The following is a 21351-nucleotide window of genomic DNA, read 5'->3' on the forward strand; positions in this document are numbered from 1 at the left end:
AAAATAAAAACAAAATCCCCTCTAAGCTTGGAGAAGGATGATCTGTGTGCAGGTAATCTTGGAGCAGATGGAAGAGTTATCTTCATTTGAAAGAAGATGAAATAGCGAGGAGAACTCAGGGCTACAGCGGATATTGATTTCTCTCTTTGTTTATGAGCTAAGGACAAATGAAACAGTAGTTCAAAGAACTGAGAATATTTGAAGCTGAATTGGTTCTCGTACGACTTGAAATCGAGTTGAGTGATAATCATTAGCGCATGTTGACACCATGCAAACCAGGGGCCCCCTAAGTGTTACTCATGAACCCTCAAGATTTTAAGGGTTGAGCTTGCTTTAAAAGAAATATTTCGAAAATCACCTTATGTAGTAAAGCGTATTTTATGCAGTGTTCCCTATTTGGGAGACTAACTTGGCTCACTGAGAAAATAGGTCTCGTGTGCATGGCCGTTGGTGCATGTTCCCTCTGGAAAGGGTCCCGTTCTTCCTTCTACTCATCGTGAAGATGGAGGGGTTGCAAATCAGCGGAAAGCATTTAGGAAGGACTGTCGGGGTGGGCAGCAGAGAGGGAAGTCGATTATTCTTGCGCTTTTCTTTGCTGGTGGTAGTTTACTAACCACGAAGGCAGCCACATTCTAGTCACAGTGTTCTTTCCATGGCCCAGGGTGCTGCCCCGGAGATGGGCACGGGTGTCTCTGATGGCTCTGGAATGATTGACTTCCCTCATTCTGTGTCCCATTAATCAGCAGGGGAGGATGTGTGCAGGGTGGAGGCTGTGACCTCATCTTGCTGAGAAAGAGTTGTCCTTGCATGGAAGTGTGCTTGCCATGGGCCTTCTGTGAGGAACCGTCAGAGCCCACAATTTAAAGTGCAAAAACTATCCGCTGTCTTTTCCTTCTACGTAGCAATATTAATTTTGGAAGCTGTTGTGCTAAGTAAACTCTATAGGGCTTTCTGCTGTAGTCTGTGAGCCTGAAGCACATGTGCATACCTTGCAAATGTAGTGAATACACTGTAGATCACAGTTTTCTACACTTGTTTAATCACAGAACACGTCTTGCCCACTTTTAGTGTGGTAATAAAATATACGAAGCTGCTCCATTGAACTTGCTTTGTGCCTATGATTTAATTGTTAGTCAGGTGAACACTGGGGTTTTTGCTTTGTTTTGTATTGAAATCGTCCCTATGGTTTTTAATATTTAAGTCTAATGTTTGAATAAATTTATTTCCCCTGGAATTGTAACCCTCTTGTCTTCAGTTTCCCTGTCCTCGCTCTGTCTCCAAAACACACAATGGCGTTTCCATCAACCTCCCAAGTCTTAAAGAATTTTAGGGGCAGTGGTTCTCAACTCTCTAATGCTGTGACCCTTTAATACAGTTCCTCATGTTGTGGTGATCCTCAAACATAAAATTATTTTCATTGCCGCTTCATGACTGTAAATTTGCTACTGTTATGAATCAGAATGTAAATATCTGATATGCAGGATATCTGACCCCTGTGAAAGGGTTGTTTGACCCCAAAGGGGTCGCAGCCCACATGTTGAGAACCACGGTTTTAGGGTTTAAAAAAAGAGGTGGACCCTTTCCTTCATAGGGATTGGCAAAGGCTGTGGGACGATGGTAGGAGTTTTTCTCTCAGTTCAGTACTGCAGCAGCCTCCCCTTTGCTGGCCCTGCTGCCCAGGCTCTCGTGCTTTCAAACTGGGGTCTGGTTTTGTGTCTTTGTATGTATCAAAACTTGGAACTGAAAATATGCAAATAAAATATTTTTCAGACAGATTATTTAGCTCTACCTTATTGCCTTATAAACAGTCTCAAAAGGTTAATTGATGTTTGGGGATGGTTCTGGAATTTTTCTAGGGATCTGAGGACCTTATGTTCAACAGCATCTTATTGAACAAAGCCTTGTATGTTCTTCCTTTTCTCTAGGTATTCACCAACACCCTGAGAGTGGCCGAGGGTGGTCAGTGCACCGTCAGCACAGAGAACATTCTGGTTTCTGATGTGGACACTCCACTGGACAGCATCTGCCTCTCTCTTCGGAAGATGCCTCTCCATGGCAGGGTAGAGCTGAATGGGTTTCCCCTTAACCCAAGAGACACATTTTCATGGAAGGACCTCATTACCTTAAAAGTTAGGTTAGAAAATTTTATGGTTTTGGGGTTTTTTCTTTTTATGCATTGGCTCTCTATCCAGACCAACTGTGAAGCGCAGTGCTGAGAAAAAAACCTGTCCAACTCTTTCCAAACAATATGCCACTTCATATTGTTAATGCTCAATTGAAAATTAGAGAAGTAGAAAAGAATAATTTTCTTCCAGACATTTTCTTTCTCTCTGGCTTACTATAGCAGAGGGAGTGAGTTTATGAATATTTGTGCAACAAAAATTAATTACCACGAATTGTCATTTTGCCACAAATGCACATATCACAAACCCAGTAGAGACTAAAGTAATCTGTGCAGCTAATTGAAGTTGGCTCTTAGAAGAGGCAGTTTCATAGCCTTGGAAACGCAGGGGTATGGTAGCCTACGCCTCTAATCCCAAGGCTCGGGATGCTGAGCCAGGGGGATTGGGAGTTCAAGGCCAGCCTGGTAAGAACAGAGGGTGGGAGGAATGGGGCAGTGATGGCTAGCTTTGTCCACCCACGTTTTAAGGATAAGCTTTTATTTCATTCTACTGGGCACAGGTTTGCAGGTCAACAAGTTGAGCCTGCTGGTGAAAAGGCCGTGGTTCTGGACTCAAGTCACTGAGAGCAATGGGTGGAGAAACCCTTACAGCAGCTCCCATTGGAGATCTTCCCTTTCTCTACTAATATAGTTGTAAAAACCTTTTCACAAAATCAAGTGAGACCTCTCTGGAGAACATTGCAAGTTACTTAAAAGTAACGGTCAGGCAGACAGGCAGACTAATTTTCCACTTACCAAATCTGACAAATGGAGACCTCACCCTTTGTTAGTGAAGTGTGGTAGGAGGTATTTGTCCTCAGATGTTTAGTTTTGAGCCAAGAAGGTCACTAGGGATCGAAAACTGCATACGAGGTCACTCAAACCTTTACAGCCCAGTTAGATCAGACTTAGAATCTTTTCTGGCCCCTTTCGGTATTCACCTATTCCCAGTATAGTTTCCTATTTTGACCAGGCGTGGTGGTAAGGGCCTTTAATCCTAGCACTAGTGAGGCAGAGGCAGGTGGATGCCTGAGAGTTTGAGGCCAGCCTGATCTGCAAAGTGAGTTCTATAGCAACCAATGCTGTTACACAAAGAAACCCTGTCTCAGAAAAACCACACACACACACAAAAGATTTTTCTGTTAAGCTTCTAGCGTGGACCCTAAAATCTCATCTCCTATCTATGTGTTAAGACTTTTGTGTAGGCAGTGCTGGGACGAAAGGTGGACAGAAAAAAGTAGAAATATTTTCTGGAATTCTATGCATTGTCACCTTTCTAGAGAACTTCAGTTAAGTCTTTTTGAGTTATTTAACCCAAGTCATCAAGACTGACGCGGTACATCATTCTGTTCTCACGCAGAACTAAGCATGAAGATGCTGACGCATCTGCGAGTGTTTTCAGGAGTTGGGTTTTAAGGATCTGCTTGGCTCCACTGTCTGGCTTTACATGGGTGCATTCCCAGATACCCTGAGCTTTTTTAGGGATAGCAAGCAGCATTGTGAAATGGATCAGCACACTGCAACTCATAATGATTTTTGGTGGAAGCAGTAAGAGGCATGGGAAGACACAGCATAGAAGGCAGTGTGCTTGAGAGACAGGGGAGTAACAGAGTATAAGCCTCCCCTGTTATCAGGACTGAATCCATTATTGCCCTAGTGGTGACCCATCTTGAATAAAATATAGTCCTTTTTGGCCATGTAACAATATCATATAGGTTCAATATACTATACTGTTTTGTTGAATCTTTTATTTTTGATTCCTAGGGGTATAATTCTATTTGTTACTATAAACAAATCATTGGTGTGATTTAAAAAAAAAGACTCAGTTAAATCAAGAGTTACTTAGAATTGACTGACTGTCACTGTCACATAGAAAGTGTTTGAAAGGCCTAGAGTTAAACAGTTTCTTTTTTAAAAAATTGGCTGAGAATGAAGAGGAAGCTAGGGCCAAGGTTAGAACAGCAACAACCAAAAAGGTCTTTTTAAACCTGGGGAAACGTGTAGATGGAACACGGAATATGGTGGAGGGGGCCATACCTAGCTCATAGATCAAGACGTTCAACAGGAGTGGAAGAGCTCAGAGCACAGGGATCTGGGGGTGTTCTGCTTCGTCTCGGGGTCACGCTGGCTCCAGTCAGCCATGCTTTGCTGTTGCATGGATACCAGGCCATGAACTTCCTTCTGTTACAGAGGCCACTGGAGGATTGCTTTCTGAAATCTATTCTCAAGATTATTTTTAATTATGTGTGTGTGTTTTCATGAACGCATGCACATACACATGCACATATGTGGATATGTTCATGTGAATGCAGGCACCTATGGAGGCCAGAGACCACAGAGACCCTGGAGCTGGAGTTATAGGAGGCTGTGAGCTGCCTAACAAGGGCGTTGGGAGCTGACCTGAGGTTTTGTGTAAGAACAGACCAGGATTTTAACTTTAAGCTGTTTTTCTTGCTTCCAAAGGGTTGTTTTTGTTTGTTTGTTTTGTTTCTGTTTTGGGAAAAAATTACCAATGCACACACAATGTTTTCCCAGGTAGAACAAGTTTACATTTAGGGATCATGAGTGGTTACGTATCTTCTCATTTATAGTTATACTGCTTTTTTTTCTTGTTTGCTCATTTAAATAATTAATTATTTCCTGAAGTCATGGCCAAGGTGATGGAGGAGTGTAGCACGATTATGAAAAACCCAGAGACAGATATTGGGGCTCAACATGAAGGTCAGAAAAGAAAAACAGCCAGCCACTGGTGTCACGGCCACCCTCGTCCCGCAAGGATGACGCGACCACCGGAGCCTTCTCACTGCAGTTTATTCCAGGACTTGATTCACTTTCTCTCTCTTTTCTTTTCCCCTCTCTCTTTCCCTCTCTCTCCTTCTTCTCTCTCCTCTCTCTCCTTGACCTCTCTCTCTCTCTCTTCCCCTCTCTCACCTTCCTCTCTCTCCTCTCTGTCTCTGTCTCTGTCTGTCTCTGTCTCTGTCTCTCTCTCTCTCTCTCTCTCTCTCTCTCTCTCTCTGTCTCTCTCTCTCTCTGGGCAAACCCTCTCCCAGCCCTTAAGTAGGCATGGGCTGCCAACCCCGATCTGCCAGGTGGGCACTGCCCATAGGTTCACGCATATGCAGGCAGCTGATAATCATTGCGTCATAGCATAGGTCAGGCCTTAGCCATCGCAGGAGTTGATTATACATCTCCATCAGGTGTGACACCACACAGCTCGCTACACACTGGCTCTTACCTCTACCTCAGTCTGAAATGGTGATCCTGCCTCCAGGAATCTCAGAAGGAGACTGTGTCTGAGATCTGTCTCCTCTCATTTTATCATCCTCTCTAGGGCTGAGATTAATGATGTGCACCCGGTTTCTATGGCAAACTAGTGTGGCTACTGGGATCAAGTGTGTGTCACCACTGCCTGGTGTGTAAGGCTGACCAGGGGCTGTTTTACTCTCTAATCTTCAGGCAAGCTTTATTTATTAAGATACAAATGAAATATCACTACAGAGGAGCGCTTATGCCATGCAGCTTAGTTTACACCCGTGTGTTTTTAAAAGACTGGCTTCCGTACCATCCCTGTAGGTATCGCCATAACGGAGCTGAGGTTTTCCAGGATGCGATATTCATGGAGGTCACAGATGGCACAAACTCAGCAGAATTTGTCCTGCACATTGAGGTGGGTAGAAAGTTTCCTCCCTGAGTCATTTGAATGTAAAGTCTCTATTCTGGGAACTCCTCAGGGTCCCAGAACAACTTAAACTACACAGACTGCAAAGCAGAAGGTTGCCGGATGTGTCTGTGAGCGTCTCTAGTCAGGCAGTAGAGACAAAGACTCTACCGAGAGTCTGAAGAGATGGCTCAGTGGTTAAGAACATTACCTGCTCTTCCAAAGGTCCTGAGTTCAATTCCCAGCAACCACATGGTGGCTCACAACCATCTGTAATAAGGTCTGGTGCCCTCTTCTGGCCTGCAGACATACACACAGACAGAATATTGTATACATAATAAATAAATTAATATTAAAAAGTCTCTACTGAAACAGACTTACTTATTCCATCTCCCTACCCCACCCCAGTTTATCTGAAGTTAAAATTATTCTAAGCTTGAATACAGATACCCAATTTAAAACATAGTTTATTCTGTAATATAAAATATGTCCAATATTTTTGAACTATGACACACAAGCTCTATTAGCAGCTGGGAAGACTGTCTGGAACCACTGGGGTTCTCTTTCCTTATGGACAAAGCCATGCATGTGGGACTCCATTAGGAATGTCTCTACCACAACCCTGAAGTCATTTTCCCCCTTCCTCTGACAAAGTCTACTCACAAAGTTGGTGCATGTTCAAGGGACTTCTGAGAACCTAGGTGTTTCTCTGATGTGGGTGACCGAGGCTATGAGCATCAGCGGATGGTTTGCAAGTGTTAATAGTCACTAAGAGAGAAGGTTATCACGTTCCCTGAAGGGCCCTGAGTATTCTCGTCCTGCTCACTTCCATCTCTCCTGTTTGAGCATGGGCTAGAATTTAGTGACATAAAATGCTATGCGTCTGGAAGATATTTTATAGCCGGTCATTAATAGAGTGTTAATATCTATAGATTGTTTCTAAAAACAGACAGGGAAGGAATTATCTTTCTTGGACACGCTTCGGCTGCTGGAGTCTGCAGCTGGTTCCAGGCTATGAACTTGGGGGTGGAATAATATGAGGCATTCTTCCTCATTTTGTGGCACCACTCCTCCCCGGCTGTTACTGATCGCCTGCTCTGCCAGGTTCTGTAGTCTCTCCTTTTCCTCCTTACTCCTCACAAAGGCCTGTGACGGCTCCATGAGAAGCTGGAGACCATTTCAGCTTCAAGAAGGAATGTTTTCTTTATGGGAAACTTTTATATACAAAGAAAGATTCTCTGAGTTACTTTTTCATTTTTTTTTTTTTTGAGGAAAGACCCTACTCCTGTCTGTTATATATGACCATCTTATTATGCCTGGCAATAATCAGCACATTTTAGCAAAAGAAAAAATTTTTTTTCATTTTTTGTTACTTTTTAAATTAAAGGACATAATTTTTAAGAGCCAGACAAAACAATTTTTGACAATGTTTGTGATTTTTTTTTCCCCTCACAATGACTTTTCACAGTTATCATCCATGTGAACAAATTGATAAAATTTCTTACGGTCAAGCAAGAAAGAGAAGTCTTTAATGGATTCACATAGAAGATATAAACAAAGATAATTATTTTTCTTCATAGGCAAAGGGGAGAACAGACAATAACATTTTTACACCTCTCCTAACTAAGTTAGAGCATCTACCCACTCATCCCTGTACCCATTATAGGAAGGCATCAGCATCGTTCTCTTGTTATTTGTCTACAGCTGTTAGCCTTTGAATGCCTAGGAACCAGGTAAAGTTACAACCATTCATTTATTCATCCAACAAACGTTTAGTTAGCACCTTCTGTAATACGTGTGGGGTCTTAGATAGATGCTTGTTGAACAATTAGGAATAAGATAAACAAGGTTCCTGTTCTTGAAGTTACAGACCACAGAGGATGACAGCCACTAACTAGATAATCACGAAGATAATTGACTAACATACTCACACACATATGTTTTATGAACAGAAGTGTAAATAATTGAAGCTTCTCAATTATTCCGAGTGATCAGGAAACCTTCCTTGGAAAACACGCATGGGGTCTGAGGCAGAAATCAGTTGTACAAAGAGATTGAGTCAGCATGTACTGGGCAGGCTCAAGGGGGAGACAGAGGCCGTGAGAGATGGCAAGGAGTGTGTGCTTGGGTGGAGATAGAGAGGGGTGGCGAAGGCCCCCGTGGCAGGTTACACTAGAGACTCCTGGGAGAATCATACGGGGAGCAGAGGAGACACTGAAGGACCCTGCAGACCAGCAATTGAAACTTTGCTTACTAAGATCACTTTGGCTAAGTATGTAGAAGGTTGTGTAGGGCTGAAAGGGTACACGGGCTCACGGGCTAGTACCAATCAACCAAACAGCCTAACAAACAGCCTAAGAAACAGCCACAAAGTTAAATCAACCAACCAACAAACCAACCAGCCAGCCAACCAAACAACAAACAAAACCCTGTGACTCAAGCCATTTGACATGCTGTTAAGTTTCCCATAGACCCGTGGAAATATTGTGGGTAGCCAGAAGTTAAAGGTGGCAGAAAGCTTTGAATCACCTGGTAATGTGAAATAGAAATAACTTTCATGTCATGGATGTACATGCATCCAACCACTGGGCCCCGAATTCTTGCGGAATGTGTGTATTGATGAAAGAGGCTGTGTGTTAAAGGGAGGGATGCTCTATGTTGCATGTCTGCTTTGTCTTCTGAGAACAGTGAGCACTCTGAGTTCCCAGCTATAGCCACAGACTCCCATTCCTGCCTAAATGATCTCTCATGCAGAGCATTCCTCCACCAATTGAGAAAGTCAAAAGACTCTGGCTGCTTTGGCCAAATTTCACGGCTATTGTTCCATGTGTCCAGAAGATGAAAAATGCCTGTGACCGTGACTGTGAGCGGTGCTTTACCAGCTGGGACATTTGTCACTTCTTTTTTTCCTCAAAGCTGTGCTCTTGTTTTTCCTGCTTAGGTATTCCCTGTGAACGATGAGCCACCTGTTCTCAAGGCCGACCTCATCCCCATGATGCATTGCTCAGAGGGTGGAGAAGTGACTATCACCCCTGAGTACATTTTTGCTACTGATGCCGACAGCGACGACTTGAAACTCTTGTTTCTGATTGCCCGAGAACCTCAGCATGGGTTGGTGAGAAAGGCTGGAATCCGCGTGGACAGGTTCTCCCAGGGAGATGTCATCTCAGGGGCTGTAACGTACAAACACACAGGTCAGTGACAACCTGGTGTGGGGAAGGCATTCGAAGGAGTCTGATCTCCATCCTTTGTCATGGGCTCCCATAGCATTGCAATCTTAATGCTTGTTTCCACTAAAGATAAAGCAGCCTGCAGCCTGCACCCCAATTTGGAAGCATAGTCGTCATGGGCAGAGGTCCTCTGGCCTGAGTGTGATGTAGAGAAAGAGCATCGTTCAAATTCCCCTCCATACCTCTTACCCAAATCTGTCTTTTTTCTTAGTCAACTTGAAGAATTTGACTTACAGATTTATAAATCATAATGAGATACCAAAGCAGGCCACCAATGACATCATCACTTTAAAAAGTCTCCTGACAACCAGCTGGCTTCCCAGAAGTAACTGGTGTCCTTTCTAAGAACCTAAGAAGCAAGTCGATGTCTTGCACTTCGTGTGATTTGCTCGTAGCGTGTGCCTGAACAGAGGGCAGGTTTATAAGGACCAGGTTTCCACTAATGTTATCTCGATATATCATTACTCAGTTGACATTTCTTCCTGCCATGTGACACGTTCAACGAGAGAAAGTAGTAACTCAGCATCTGCCATTCACAAGGCACAGCACTGTTATCTAAGTCCTTGGGCTTCCCACAGGTCAGGGAACCCTGATTGCTCTTCGAGCAGATGAGGGAGGGGGACTTGATCGGGGGAGGGGGAGGGAAATGGGAAGCAGTTGTGGGGACGAGGCAGAAATCCTTAATAAATAAATAAATTTAAAAAAAAAAAAACAAACCCTTTCACACAGAAGGATGACCGTGAGACACTGGCACTTCATACTGTCCTTCTTTGTGTATCTTCTTTCCTGCCAAGTTTTTTTTTTTTGTCAGTTTGATATAAGCTAGAGTTATTTGGGAAGAGGGATTCTCAATTGAGGAAATACCTCCATAAGAACAGACTAAGGAAGCCTGTAAGGCATTTTCTTACAGATAGACGTGGGCAGTGCCATCGCTGGGCTGGTGGTCCTGGGTTCTATAAGAAGGTAGACTGAGTAAGCCATGGGGAGCAAGGCAGTAAACAGCACCCCTCCATGGCCTCTGCACCAGCTCCTGATTCCAGATTCCTGCCCTGTTTGAGTTCCTATCCTCACAGCTTTTAGTGGTGGACTGTTTATGGGTGTGTGTTAGAAATAAACCCTTTCTTCCTCAAGCTGCTTTTGGTCACAGTCTTTCATCACAGCGACAGAAATCCTAAGTCATCGACTTAAGTCTAAGTTAATAGCATTTGCTCAGAAGCAGCATCACACATTTCCTCTTGCACTATCACGGGTTCATGTTAACACACCATAGGCTTCTTTAGACTGAAAATACTGTGGAGGAATGGGGGAAGTAAGAGGCATTGGAAAGGCTAGCTGAGTGGGACACTGTAGTACTTATTTTTGTGTCACTATGAAAAAAATACCTGACAGAGAAAATGGATGGGAAGGATGTCATTTTGTGCATTGATTTCTGAGAGTTTTTGAGCACACACAGTCCTGTAGCATGACGGAGAATCTCAGTTGAGGCAGAGGCGAGCGGTAGAGTCCCTTCACACGGTGACAGCCCAAGAAACAAAGAACAAGACTGAAATTAGGGGCTGGGCTACAACCTTCAGAGGCCACCTTTGGCATCTATTTCTCTAGCTAGTCCCCATCTTGTCAGGCTCCACTGACTCCCAAATCCTGCCACACATTGGGAAACATGGCTCCGTGATCTAGGTGCATGCCTCCGTGATCTCGTAACTCATGAATTTTGTGTGTCAGTAAAGCCAGCACCATATGGACAAAGTCAAGGGTCCTTGCCATCTTAAGAAGTAACCTGGTTGCCCTGGAACATGATGTGTCACGGCTTGGGAGGCCAGCCTCCAGCAGCACAGGGTTCTAAGGGAATCCACAGCTGGCTCGTACTGTGACTTTTTTATCTGAGGGGGTTGGGGAAAATGACATTCCCACTCTCTCTTGGTGGTTTCCTTCTTTAGTCTCTATTCTTTTGTGTTCTTCTTCCTACTGTATACTTTTCTTTCCCTAAAGCTTATATACCCAACAAAGTTTTTCAGATAATGTAGGAATCACAGTGTGGTTACATTCTATTTTTCAAGTGAATGACTATAATGAATACAAGTAACAACATGTTTTTCACCTCCCTTACTTGATTAAACATTTTACGGACTACAGGTGAAAAATAAATTGTCCCAAGAATCCACATCCGTTTGTTATAGAGTAACCATGTAGGAAGCAAGTCAGTCACTTCAGTCGGGTCTTTTACTGGCAGGCTGCATTTTGCAGTTACAAAGAAAGGGCCACTTACTTTATTACTTATCTTGAAAGGCAATAAGGAATCTTAGGAATCGTAAACCTAAATTTCTATATATGAAAAATAAGAGGAATCAGTCAGCTCTACTTTAAATCTTTAGGTACATATCCACCCATCAACAATTTTTTATGTTAAGAGATAAGGGCAGAAATGGGTACAAGGAATTAATCATCACTTTTGGTCGTCAACCAATCCAAACAAGAGAAGTGTCAGTAATAACTGGGCTGCTTTGTTCTTGTTCCCTCCCCTTAAAGTGTCCTTACTCAACTCTGTGCCTTCCTAAAGCTTTAGATTATCCTTCTCGGGTTTTTCACTTCAAAGCTATTTGATGAAAACATCTTAGCCGCGTTGGTTCATCTGTTATGCACCCCAAAACCTGTGAACACTCCTCCTAACATTAAGGTTAAGAGAGTTTAAGCAAGCTGAACTACTGGGACTCAGTTGTTGTTGTTGTTTTAAATTATTAACCTAAGCCACAGTCTAAATGAGTTCTCAATAGAAACTCGTATTCTAGCTGTGTGACACTTCCTTGTTTATATATTTTATCATCAAAACTCAATGTAAACTAACATTATTATCAATTAGACAGCACAGCTTAGGAAGGAGTCATCTCCATAATCATCCGCAGGCAAGAATGCCCAGTATACGGAAATGTTTCCATGACATAAACACACTACGTTACAGGCAGTGGGGTTCTCCCTACACCTACTCACACCGTGCCAGATACCAGAGAAAGATGGCAGCAACAAGCATGTAAAGGCACAGCAGAAGCAAAAGACATTCCAGGGTCTGTGGTCTCCTCAGGGAGTTGCCTGTTGGTGGGCTGACACCTTGAACTTCAATTGTCACCTGCTTTTCTTCCGACTCAGCCACTAGCAATGAGGAAAGCAGCCTGTGCGTCTGGGTGGAAGAGTCTTGGAAAACATCTTCCTAGACCGTCCTGCTCAAGCATGGCGCTCCCATAGTTCGCTATTTCAAGGGAGCTTGCGGCTTAATGCTCTGAAACAGCCCATCCATGAGATCTTGTTGCTTCCTGAAACGCAGCATCCTCTAGTCCCTTCCTGTCTTCCTCATCCAAGTATGCCGCTGCTTTTAAACAACTGCCGCCCCTTTCCCCCACTCCTTTTCTTCACAGCTTACAGCACGTTCTTCTTCTTGACAAACGGCACATCTCACCTCTTCTTCCTCTTCATTTTCCTCCTAATTTTCACTGTAAACCTGAGTAAAATCAGCTGGTAGAAATCATGCCACAGCCTGAATGCTATGTTGTCTTAAAAACTTCTTCCACCGTTGATATTAGTCCAATTCCTTCTGAATCCAGCCCCACTCAGATTTTAAGGACATGGCAAACAGACAGATTTGTACCCCCCGTTTTGTAGGTTACCTGTAGATCTTACAGGGAAGGGACTCAAAGGCCAATGGTTATTGTTTATTGAATAATTGCAACATTTTAGCAGGCTTATGAAGCACAGGTAAATTATAGTAAGATTAGTCCTGTTCTCTTACACTGCCTTCTGAATCCTAAAAGGCAGATTTACAAACATCTAAATCTCTTCTAGTGTGATGGCCATGTAAGGAACTATTAATAATAAGACTTAGAAGGACACTGGGGGAAATGATTTCACATACATTTTTTAGTTACATTATATTAGAAGGGATGAGAGACTCAAAGGATGTTTTGAATGCTTCATTTCATGAGAACTCCTTTGCTCCACTGGTATCATTTGGCACTGCTTGGATTGATATCAAGAATCCTGGCATTAAAGACCAAATGTCCCTGTGACTTACTTGTTCCAATCCTTCCTTCAGGGTTTAGATTAATTTTATCACCTGTACTGATTAGTTTTCATTATCAACTTGACACAGCTGTGAATCAGGTGGGGAAAGAGTCTCCATGAGGAAGTGTCTATGCTGGGCATGTCTGTGGGAATTGTTCACCCTTGGAGGTAGAAGTTAAGTTCCTATTGCTAAAGACACCAGGTGAGGTCCGTGGACCGGGACTCACCTGAATACCTCCTCTCAGAGGACTGCTTTCACTGTACCTGAAGGTGCTATACAAGCTTCTAAAGGGGGGAGTAATCAATAGCCATGACCCCTGTAAACTAGAGCAGTGGCCAACATGAAAACCCCTAGGGTGTGGTAGTGGCATGCATACCTTGGCAGTAACCAACAGCTCCCTAACTGGATTAAGACCCCGTCAACAAGAGGGAAATCACGCCTGGTACTGGAGACCTAGTCACCTGCTTATGGCTAGTGAAGTCACGGGTCTTGGAGGACAAGACTGCACTAAAACAACACAACCCCTCACAACAATTCAAACATTTGTCCAGATGCCCATAGCTAAGGGTAGTCCTCGCCCCTCAACTGAAGAGACTTCTCTTGGTAACAGATGGAGGCAATTGTGGAAAACTACAGCTAAACAAAAATGCAGAGCTGTAGATCCCAGCCCTAGCCAATACCTCCGCAACACAGCTCCTGTGCCTGAGGTTTAGGGATCATTGTGGGAGGGGGGCTGAGAGATGATAGCAGCCAGAAGAGCAAAGGGGCTATGGGAAATGTTAGAGAAGCTACACCTGTGAAGTCTCAGCTACATGGCTGCTGAAACTTGACCTGAACAAGGATCATGCCAGCCGACATGCTAACTTGGAAGGGAGAAAGCTAGACAAAGTATTACAGACAACTAAGGGATGTGGAGAGGGAGACATGGTCTCCAATTGGTTATCCAATACCAAATGGTCAGCTCTGAAAACATATGCATACAAGTCATGCTATACAGACTGAGCAGATTGTACATACTTAGGAACACATACACACACCAACAATTAGTGAGAAAAGAAGTGAATTTGAAATAGAGCAAGGAGGGGCACATGTGAGGTTAAGATCAGGAGAAGGGAAGGAGAAATTATGTAATTGTATTATAACCATGCAAGTATCATATCCCTTTTATCCTCTTCCACAGAGGATCCTTCTCTCAGCCTTCCCCCCACTCCTGTCCCGCACACTTCTCTGGATTTTTGTTTCTTCCCCTTCTCTGGCTGCTGCTCCATATTGTACTTCAGCGAAACTGCTTTCCAGGCTTGGCTTGTTTTTTTCACTTTACACAATGCTCTTGAATTTTACCCAGGTTGCTGTGACTGGCGTGGCACAAACATATCATCTGTTCTCTGTCACCCAGGGAAGGGCACTGAAGCGGCCCCACATTCTCTCCCTCACGACTAATGCTGCAGTAAACATGGGGGGGAGTGTTAATCACATATCTTTTGGTATAGAAATTTCATCTCTTTTGGGAATCCAATAAAGAGTGGGGTTGTTGGGTCATGTGTCATTCTAATTTTTTTTTGAGGAATTTGCATAGCGTTCCCCATAAAACTCTAATTACTCTACAGTCTCTCTAGCAGTGTTTGTGTTTCTCTGCATTCGTTAGTTGTTGTCTTTTTGGTGATGGATTCTCAGCTGAGTAAGATAACTCACTGTGGTTTTTGACTAACGTTTTCCTGATAATTAATCAAATCGCACACTTTCTGATGGGATTGGGTTGAGCCTCTCCATCACTTTGGGTAGTGTGAACACGACATATATCTCCTGTTTTTTATGTCCTTATCATTTCCTTCACTGGTTGCTGTGAAGTTCTGCTTTTTGTTTTATTTTTTAAGTATTTTGAGTGTGACCACTTTCTTAATTTTCTTCTCACTGTGTTCACTATTTCTTTGTCTATCATCACATAGTGAGCAGCACACAGTAGGTCCTTTGACATTCAGCATATTTAAAAAGTGCCTTTTGCGGGTGCACAATGTCTGCTTTTGTTCTGCTGTAATGCCCAGGGAGCTAATTATCTCATTGTGGGAATTGAGTAGATGTTTATCAAATGAGTAACTGATGGATAAATGTTCTAAGTCAACCTACTTCTTGTCACCACTTTGAACAGTTGAGACTCTTTTTTTTATTCCTGCCAAAGTTGAAGGATAGTGCTTCCTTTATTGAAAATTATTTTAATTATTTTTTCAAAATCTCATATTGTGCATTTTAAGCATATTTATCTCTCCTTCCCACCTCCTCCCAGATCCACTCCTAGCTCTCTACCACCCGTCACTACGTATCCATCTCTGCATATATATGTGTGTGTGTGTGTGTGTTTATCTATATATGTATCTTTGTGTGCATCTCTGTATATCTATCTATCTATCTATCTATCTATCATCTATCTATCATCTATCTCTCATCTATCAATCATCTATCTATATCTACCTACCCATCTACACCCATCAAATCAATTTGTGCTGTCCAAATACCCCTGGGTGTGGCACCTGCCCAGGATCCTCTTCAACCAGGCATCACACTCTTAAAGAAAACTGACCCTTCCTCTCCCAGCAGCTATCAAACGAATGGTTTCTATTGAACTCTCCAAACTTCCCCATGGATTTTCTAGTTTTTGATCTTTTATTCATTTGTGTACTCAATGGTATTGCTTCTGAATTTTCCTTGTTTTTTTTTTTTTTTTTTTTTTGAATAAGGAAAATCACATCAAGCTCAAGCTCAGTACTCTGTAGATTTGGCAGTGTGTCTGGTGAGAGGAAATAATGTCACTGATCTTCTGGTCTTTCCCTTCCCTCCCCTCCCTTCTCTTCCCTTCCCTTCCGTTCCTTTCCCTTCTCTCCCCTTCCCTTTTCTTCCTTTCCCTTTTCCTTCCCCTTTCCTTTTCCTTCCCCTCCCCTTTCTCTTGCCCCTCTTCCCCTTCCCTCTCCCTCTTCTCTCCTCTTCCCCTTCCTCCCCTTGCTCTTCCCTTTTCTTCAGAGCTCCCAGCATTGTTTCCGAACTCTTGGCTCTCTAAGAATTGCCAAGAGCCCACATTCAGGACTTTTCTGTTGCCTGGAGAACATAGGCTGTCCTGTTTGTTGGTATGTGATGGGCTAGTGCAGATTGTCCTGTTTGCTGATCAGTGATTGGCTAGTGTGTAGTAAAAGAAACACAGAAAGAGGGCTGGAGAGATGGCTCAGAGGTTAAGAGCATTGCCTGCTCTTCCAAAGGTCCTGAGTTCAATTCCCAGCAACCACATGGTGGCTCACAACCATCTGTAATGAGGTCTTGTACCCTCTTCTGGCCTTTGGGCATACAGACAAAATATTGTATACATAATAAATAAATAAATAAATATTTAAAAAAAAAGAAACACAGAAAGAAATGTCCAGAAAGTGGATGCCCTTTCATTACACTTATCCAGAGTCCTCTGTGTCTCATGACTGCTGTGTGGTTGGTGCTTGTTCATTTCCGGTGGTCAATGCACATGGAGAGATAATTACCAAGGGAACAAGGGCACTTTCTGCCTCTCCCTGAGGTTGTTGCTAGCATCAAAGGGTTAGGAGGGAAGAATGAAGCATCCCTAGTCAGGCTTCATGCCTGCCCCTTGTTCATCTGTGAGCTGTCAGACCCATATTAGGCCCGCTTTGCTCCTCCATATGGTGGTCCACGGCTGGCAGGGATTTCAAAAGAGTCAACAGATGGACAAATATTTTTACATTATTTTCCTGACTATATTTAATTTTATAGTGGTAAAATTGAGTTTCCTATTTTATCCCCGCAAATTCCTTCTCTTTCTACTCAGTGTGGGCAGAAAAGGTATGAGTGGGGTTGATCTTGGTGTTCTGCTTTCCAGGTGGCGAGATTGGCCTGGCACCTTGTTTTGACACCATTATATTGGTGGTTTCGGATGGTGAGGCTGGCCCTTTGGTGAATGACTGTTGCTACAATGGACCCGATCCATCTACTCCTCTTCCTGAGTCCTTTCCCATGTACGAGCTCAACATCACGGTGCATCCCGTCGACAACCAGCCGCCTTCAGTCATCATAGGTGACTGTGTTGTTTCTATGTGTATGAATGTCTTAATGTCACACCCAAGGCTTAGTGAAAGAATTCTCTTAGATTAAAACACCGAGAAATGCAGTTGTTGTCCAGGAATCATCTCAACAGAAATGTATAATAAATTCAAAATCTGTAATAAAAGCAATCACAGAGCAAAAGAATTTACTTGCCCGAAAATTTATGTTTCCATATGTAGAGAGAACGCAACAGCACGTGTGTGTCTGTGTGTGCCTGTTACAAGGATGTCGAGAGCCTCAGATATACTGCTTTATTTCACATGGGAAAACATCATTTGCCGACTGGAGAGAGAATAATTGATTTCATCCATAATAATTTCTACTAGCACAGAATGTGCTCACCACAGAGACCATTTATATACATTTAACCTTACGTGTTTTTCAGAAAGTCATCCCTTCATAGACATTATGTATATGTTCTGTCTCACAGAAAAATAAGCATATGTATGAACGTTCTTGTAATTTGCTAGCTATCTCCCAAGCAATGTTCTGGAAAGGAAGCATTATCCCAGCAGAACAATTAAGCACCAAGGCATGAAAAAAAATGTTCTTTATGAGCAATTCATAATCGCTCTCGGGCAATTAGCACTCTGACAAACACTGGTAGCGACTGATCTTGAGGAGTACATAAACTACATTTAGTGGCTTATCATTAAAACAGTTTGGCAATTCTTATTTCCATTTATCACTTCTATAGAGACACAAGGGAAATCAGAGTTCCTTGAGAATGACTGGAGGGCTGGAGCAGAGCGCTTAGCATGGCTGCCGCCTTTCCATTATTATCTGGCTGACTTGTAGAAGAAGTATACAATTCCATAAGTCAAATTAAATCCCACTCATTACCCCTGCATTTTTTTTTTTTTTTTTTTTTTTTTTTTACTGCAAAGAGAATTTATGCCCAAGAAAACGAGCATCTCCCATGGAAGCGTATTTGCCGGTGGGAGGCCGCCCTGGTTGGGATTGCAATCACGCCCTTCAGTTCTCACTATTCCGATGGAGGAGTTCAGGCTCACCGAAGTGTGTGTGTTTTTAAAATTTATTACATTTTTATTTACTTGTTTTGTGAGTGTGTGTTCTGGGGATTAAACGCTGGTCATCGGGCCTGGCAGCAGGCGCCGTTACCCACTGAGCCATCTCACTGGCCTGTGACTGCTGTTCTTGGTGTGCAGGTAGGCCGCTCGTGGTGGACGAAGGCTTCTCGGGAACCCTCACGACTCATCATTTGACGGCCACTGATCCGGACACCGCGCCAGATGACTTAGAATTTGTTTTGGTGTCGCACCCCCAGTTCGGCTACCTCGAAAACACACTCCCTTCTGCAGGTTTTGAGAAAAGTAACATGGGCATAAGCATAGGTAAGTCCTGGTCTCCAGACCAGCAGTGTCTTGCTAGTGTTCATGGATCTGCCTAGCTGGACCATGCTTAGGAAATTCACAAGAATTCAAAGCATCCCAGTCACCATATATGCTTCCAAGAGATTATTCTGATGATTCTAGCTGATATGTTGAGTTTTAATTGTTTCTCATTTTAACTTTTAACTTAGTTTTTCTTATGCATGGACATTAATAACTGAAATAATTAGAAACTTCACTTTTGAAAACGATTTGAATCAACACTAAAGTACTCACCTTTCCAAGGCCTTCCTGGCAACGCGGCCCTGCGAGAGACTTAATCTGGTGGGAACCACAGAGTCTCACAACGTTTTAGCCTTTTTAATAGGTATTACTGGAAAATACTGAGAAATATGCCATGTTTGGTACTGAAAGAGAAAATCTGAAATGTTCAAGTAGGTTACATTAATCTTTTGTTGTTGTTGTTTTTCATTTTTGTTTTTGGAGGCAGGGTTTCTCTGTGTAGCCCTGGATGTCCTGGAACTCACTTTGTAGACCACACTGGCCTTGAACTTGGAGGTCCTCCTGTCTCTGCCTCCCAAGTGCTGGGATTAAAGGCGTGCACCACCACGACCCAGCTTAATTTTGAAAGCAAAATGTTTCTCAGCAACCAAAATAGCCCTAAAGAAAACAAAACAAATAGAAAGCAAAACCCAAATCCTCCAAAGATAATACTTTGTAAGTAAATTAATTTTCAGTCTCCTTTAAAGACATTTGTATTTTTAAATTTGAGTGAGATAAGATTTCAGATTAATCAAATTAAAGGTTATGCAACTTTTCTTGTGATTTATTTCACAATTTTCTTCTAGCTAGCTGGACATCAAGTCAACTAATTCCACTCAGAGCAGTGAGTTTTTTGATGTCTGTTATGTAGACAAATCATGGATCTCCGCTTGTTTTGCCTTTGTGTCAAAGAGGTGGCATCCTCCTTAGCCAAGTATGACAAGAGCCATGTGTCAGAAGGACAGTTTAGCCAGGGGCAGGTCTCTGTGACTTTCAGTTCATGTGTCTGGAGAGTGACCACGAAGTCCCCTGCATCTTGATGCGTGGTGTTCACAGTTTCACTCTTCGGGCAGGTTCACACCCTTCCTTCCCGTCTGTGGGACCTGCCTTTCTGTGGAGGCTGGTAGGCGTCGCACTAGCCCCACTATGACCGCTTACCTGCCTCACAGAGAAGCAGCTGGTAAAGACCGGAAGTTCCTGGGGAGGGCTATTTATCATTTCCCCGTTCTGTCTTGGTGTGTGCTAGCTTCGTTCCGGTGGAGAGACATGAAGGCTTTGCACATTAACTACGTGCAGTCCAGGCACCTAAGGGTGGAACCAACTGCCGATCAGTTCATGGTGTACGCCACAGATGGGAAGGGACGCTCCTTAGAGACAACATTCCATGTTGTCATCAACCCCACAAATGATGAAGCGCCTGACTTTGCGGTACAGAATATCACTGTAAGAAACATACCGAATGTTCCTTTTTATTTTCTTATCTTTTTTCTGATTTTTATTTTTGCCTAGATAATCCCTTTATGTTGGTCCAGGTGCACCTAATATATTAATTTGCTGACGAGTAAGAAAAAAAGAATCTTGGCTATATAATTAATTCCTGTGAAATATTAGCCTAGTAAGGATGGGGTGTCTGTGTGTGTGTGTGTCTGTGTGTGTCTGTATGAGTGTGTCTGTGTGTGAGTCTGTATGTGTGTCTTTGTGAGTGTCATAGAGTACCTACTGGATTTTAGATTCCGAGTCTTTTCCGTGTATTCATAGTTAATCCCCCACAATAGGCTTTTAGGGTGATGGTGTTTTTATTGCCATTTCATTACTGAAGAAATGGGGCATAAACAGGTTAACTAAGTAACCCAAGAGATTTATGGACATGCCAGATTTGTGTCTGTATACCATAATTTTTCTGTATGTTTTTACTTACAAGTAAAAGAACCATACCCTCTACTCTATGCTTTACTTTCTAAAGCAAAATTTTAATACATGTATGAAATCTTTTCTTATCAATATGCAGTTCCTTTTACATATTCTGCACGTCTATATATGATTATTTAATTCATACGCATGCACTCACTAGCAAGTTGAATGAACACAAACACAGTCTTTGGCCTCAATGGAACTTGTGTGTTGCTTTGAATAATTTTGCATCTTGAGCAGGTTATTTCTCTTCAAGCTTCTGTTTCCCCATCTTCAAAAATATATATGTACTTTCCCCCAAGAGATTCTTAGGATGATTGAGTTGGGCAAACACAGTAGGCCCTTAATGAGCGAGGGTTTTCAGCACCATTTAGTGTGTCATCTTCTTTCTAATATTGACCAAAGCCATTATTTTCCCTCATTCTTTTTGCTAAAAATAATCACATTCTAAATGCAAAAGTCTTTATTTGATTTTAATTTTCTCCTGAATCTTAACAGCACATGAGCGTCACCTCAGCATGAGATTTTAGAGCCAGCTCCTGCCTCCCCTCTTCTTTTGGCTCATGGTTTACCCTGGAGAGCCCTTCAGTGATTATGTGAAGAAAAAAATCGATGACTGATCGCTCCTGCACCTATTTCTACTATCTTTATCTGCCTGGGGCAAGGGCTTCTGGAGTAATTAAGCCTCTGGGAAGTCGTCCCTGATCCCTTTGTGGAAGGAATCATGTCTTTCACCCTTGCTTCCTCACACACACAAAACACACACACACACACACACACACACACACACACACACCCCGCAGACCCTTGGGCATTGGCAGAGACAACTTTTAAACTTCAATAATTTTTTT

General features: G+C 42.8%; 1 protein-coding gene across 2 annotated transcripts in view; it reads left to right on the forward strand.

Moving 5' to 3' along the window:
• The window catches only part of Frem1 (FRAS1 related extracellular matrix 1), a 122528-nt gene that overhangs the window by 33106 nt on the left and 68071 nt on the right, over positions 1 to 21351 (forward strand). For both annotated transcript variants that reach the window (XM_041652499.1, XM_041652498.1), the window contains 6 exons: positions 1926 to 2134; positions 5735 to 5828; positions 8761 to 9013; positions 16972 to 17166; positions 18365 to 18550; positions 19836 to 20032. In XM_041652499.1, the coding sequence (XP_041508433.1) occupies positions 1926 to 2134; positions 5735 to 5828; positions 8761 to 9013; positions 16972 to 17166; positions 18365 to 18550; positions 19836 to 20032 (1134 nt within the window). The remainder of the gene's footprint in view (positions 1 to 1925; positions 2135 to 5734; positions 5829 to 8760; positions 9014 to 16971; positions 17167 to 18364; positions 18551 to 19835; positions 20033 to 21351) is intronic.

The sequence above is a fragment of the Microtus oregoni genome, unplaced genomic scaffold (genome assembly GCF_018167655.1).
Source record: "Microtus oregoni isolate MIOR12 unplaced genomic scaffold, Mior012 000005F_ref0000423, whole genome shotgun sequence".
In the NCBI taxonomy this organism is placed as follows: Eukaryota; Metazoa; Chordata; class Mammalia; order Rodentia; family Cricetidae; genus Microtus; species Microtus oregoni.